The sequence below is a fragment of the Microtus ochrogaster genome, chromosome 6 (assembly GCF_000317375.1).
Source record: "Microtus ochrogaster isolate Prairie Vole_2 chromosome 6, MicOch1.0, whole genome shotgun sequence".
Classification (NCBI taxonomy): domain Eukaryota; kingdom Metazoa; phylum Chordata; class Mammalia; order Rodentia; family Cricetidae; genus Microtus; species Microtus ochrogaster.
Window position 1 is genome coordinate 77,018,143 of NC_022013.1, and position 3,604 is coordinate 77,021,746.

The window sequence follows — 3,604 nt, forward strand, 5'->3', positions numbered from 1 at the left end:
TCCTATGTTTTCCAAGAATCTCAGACTCCTACGCTAGATCTGACAGACAGGGATAATCAACACAACGTGAGTACGAGTTCCCCTGTTACATCCTAAATTAAACTGTAAGCCCCACCTGCCCAAAGACAGGGAACTTCAGGGATTCTGGGAGTTGTAGTTCTTTTTTTAAAAAAAAAAAAACAACAACAAAGTCTCATGAGAAAGTACGGTTGCCTGTGAGTTTTGACAGTAAAAGCTCCCCCTCCCCCCTACAGGTATCTCAGGGCCGCTCAGCTGGAAAGTTTCAGGGAGTGATCCTGACCAAGGTTCATCGTGGACAGTATTTAAACTTTAGTAAAAACGTCTTTTAAATATGGCCCGAAAATGGTGGGATCAGTTTTATTCCGGCGAATCGCAGAATCAACACTATTTAGATGTATTCCCACAAAATTAATTTATAAAAATCTTAAGTCCGAAGTTCTATGGAAACCCACTGAACAGTATTTCCTCAACATCTATCTGCCTTTTGGATCTGCCCGAGCACGTGAAAAACACACCAAGTCTCCATCAGCGCCAGCTCAGAGGTGTCCATAGAGACGCCCGGCACTAGCGTTCTGCTCCTTTAAGAGGCGGTCCGGAGTTTTGCCCTGTGCGGAAACGGCTTCCCGCGCACACTCTGCGCATGCACGGAGTCGCGCGGTCGAAGGACTTGTCCCAGAAGGCAAGATGGCGACCCAGTCTACGGAGAGACGCTCCTCCCAGCATGCCTAGCGGCCGCGCCGGACCCGAGGCAGAATGATGGAGATCCGGCGGGACCCTGCGAGTGTCCGGGGCTGAGGCGCAGCCGTGGGCCTGAGCGTTGGACGCTCACCGAGAGCTGAAATGGAGACGTGGCGCTGTGTGCGGAGGGGCTACGGCCGCTGTGTGGCGGGGCGAGGCCGGTCAGTCTCGGCGGGAGGGAAGAGGAAGGGGCGGGCGGCCCGGGGCGGGGCGCGGGAGGGAGGGAGGAAGGCGGAGGAAGAGGGTCCGCGGCGGGGACGCGCCTGGCGGCGCTGAGGGAGAGGTAACGCGCGGGCGGCTGGCCGGGCGGGCGGCGGCCTCCAGGGTCCGGCTGTCCTCGCGTGGCCCCCACGCTCGCCGCCACCCGCACGCGAGGCTCGGCCTGGAGGGAGGCCGCGCTCCCTGGGGTGGCTGGGCCAGCGCCCTCTGCTCGCAAACTTCGGTCAGGCGGAGGCCAACTTTGCTGGGCACCCTCAAGTTCTCACTCCATCCTGAGTATTTTTCTCGAAGTTCATTCATTGAGAGTCGGGCGCGATGGCTCACTCCTGTAATCTCAACACCAGGAGGCTGAGGCAGGAGGATAGCTGTGAATTTGAGCGTGGCCGGGATTAGACTGAAACTCCGCCTCTCACCCACCCCCACAAAAAAACTTGGAATTTTAAAGCGCCACAGTACACAGTGCTGCTTCTATTAATATCACCCCAAATAGTGCCCGCCGAATCTTAGATTTGATGCCCTGGTTGTGTTTTTCTCTAATAAACTTTGAAGACTTAGATGTTAAGATTCCAGAGGTTTGTGTAACCTTTCAAACCGTCTGGTGTGCCACGCGTGGGAAATAGCACGGCATCATTACATAAGCCGTTGGGATCCGCCAACTCCGTTATGCCTGGTTCCTCCTGGCAGTGTGAGTGCCAGCTGTGTGCCAGGCATCGTATTAGGTAGTCCGTTGGCTAGAGACGGGGCTTAAGGTGAATGGAGCTGTTCTGGCCTTCAGAAAGGATAATGGTGTCGTAACTGCCAACCCAAAGAGTGTCAAGTGCAGGGCGCAGTGTAGTCTCATACCAAGACAGGAAACAACAGTGTCAGCACCGGGAAGGTTGCAGCAGAAGTAAGGATTAAGAGTTCAGGACCAGCTTGTCCTGTCTCGGAAGAAAAAAAAATTGTTTTTGCTTCTTGTGTTTTTTTTTTTTTTTTGCAAGAGACAGCAGGGTTTCTCTGTAACCCTGGCTGCCCTGGAACTCTTTCTGTAGACCAGGTTGGTCTTGGACTCAGAGATCCACCTGCCTCTGCCTCCTGAATGCTGGGATTGAAGGTGTGTGTTGCCATGCCTGGCTCAAAAAAGTTCTTTTTGAATTTTAAAAATAAAAAGGTCCAGGTGCTGAGATCCCTACGAATGACTTTGATAGTCAGTGGCCCTGTTGTGATAGATAGTGCCCTTGCTGTGCCTTTAAGTATTTATAGTCAGTTTGGTTCAGAGAGCAGTTTGAGCTATAAGTTTCAAATATATACTAATCAAAGCTAAATAGTTTCAAATGAGAGCTAGCATTGATAAGGAAATGCAACTTCTGCAGACTCCCAGTAGCGATAGTAGATGTTGACACAGGAACTCAAGGGAATGGAGGCCTCTGAGTCCCCAGCCAGAGGATGCAGCGAGAAGTCAAGTTCAGTGCTTTTTGAGAACTTGAGAGCAGCATGTCTGTTAAACAGAAGCTTGGTGAACTGGGAAGATGGCTCAGTTGGTTAAGTGCTTGCTGTCCAGCACAAGGACCTGAGTTGGAACCCCTAGCAACCATGTAAAAACTGGGAGTGGTGTCACCTGTTCATAACCCCAGTGTTGGGGAGGCAGGAGCAGGAGGCTCCCAGAGTTTGCTAATCTGCTAGTCTAGACAACTCACATAGTTCCAGCTCCCAAGTTCAAGGAGAGATCTTGTCTCAGAATCCAAGGTCAAGAACAATAAAGACACCTCCCGGGAACCTCTGGCTGTGCACACACAAGCACTTGCAACTTCACACACAGGAAACAGTCTTATTGTACTCTGCTGAAACTGATGCCATCGAGTTTGGGTATAGACGCTTTCCTGGTAGATAGATAGTCCTTATGCTCCTTAATTTCCCCCGGGGCTGTGTGATTAAGAACGAGGAAAGAATAGAAATGTGTTCTCCTCCCATTGGTTAGTAAGGGAAGTAAGTAGCTTTATCAAGTCAGAACCCTTTCACGGATTTTAGATTTTAGCTTTACCAGTATTTGGGAAGAATTTAACTTTGGTATAAAAGTGCTGTTCCAAAACATGTTTTTACTCTAAACTCAAGTTGGAAGGAAACATGCTTTTTCTTACATTCTAATATGTGTGTCATATTGAACTGTTAGGTTTATTATGGGTTTGTCTGTTTAGTTTTTGAAATCTAAACACAGGATTTTTGGTGGACTAACTTCTCAGTTGGATTGTGGATGAACTTCTTGGGGTGTCTGGTGTTTTCTTGTTGAGGTACTGGTGCTGATAGTTAAACATGAGTGCTTTCCTCTTCATTCTTACATGCACTTTTTTTTTTAAAAAAAAATATGGAACGCTTCACAAATTTGCATGTCATCCTTGCACAGGGGCCATGCTAATCTTCTCTGTATCGTTCCAATTTTAGTATATGTGCTGCCGAAGTGAGCACCTTACATGCACTTTTGTCTCTGTGATGGCGTCAGGGATAGTTGTGAACTGCCATGTGGGTGCTGGGAATTGAACCCAGGTCTTCTGGAAGAGCAGCTATCTCTCTAGCCGAAAGTTTGTTTTGTTTTGTTTGGTTGGTTTTTTAAGTTTTGTTTTCGGGTTTTGGGTTTTGGTTTTTTTTTTTT

General features: G+C 48.9%; 1 protein-coding gene and 1 non-coding gene across 2 annotated transcripts in view; one reads left to right on the forward strand and one right to left on the reverse strand.

Moving 5' to 3' along the window:
- The first annotated feature begins 315 nt into the window (after positions 1-315).
- The window catches only part of Angel2 (angel homolog 2), a 21,986-nt gene continuing 18,697 nt past the window's right edge, over positions 316-3,604 (forward strand). Inside the window, exon 1 of the mRNA XM_005348865.3 lies at positions 316-920. Within this exon, the coding sequence (XP_005348922.1) occupies positions 862-920 (59 nt within the window). The 5' untranslated portion in view covers positions 316-861. The remainder of the gene's footprint in view (positions 921-3,604) is intronic.
- Positions 3,314-3,420, reverse strand: LOC113456237. The gene has a single exon (XR_003377088.1). It is a non-coding gene; the product is annotated as a U6 spliceosomal RNA (small nuclear RNA).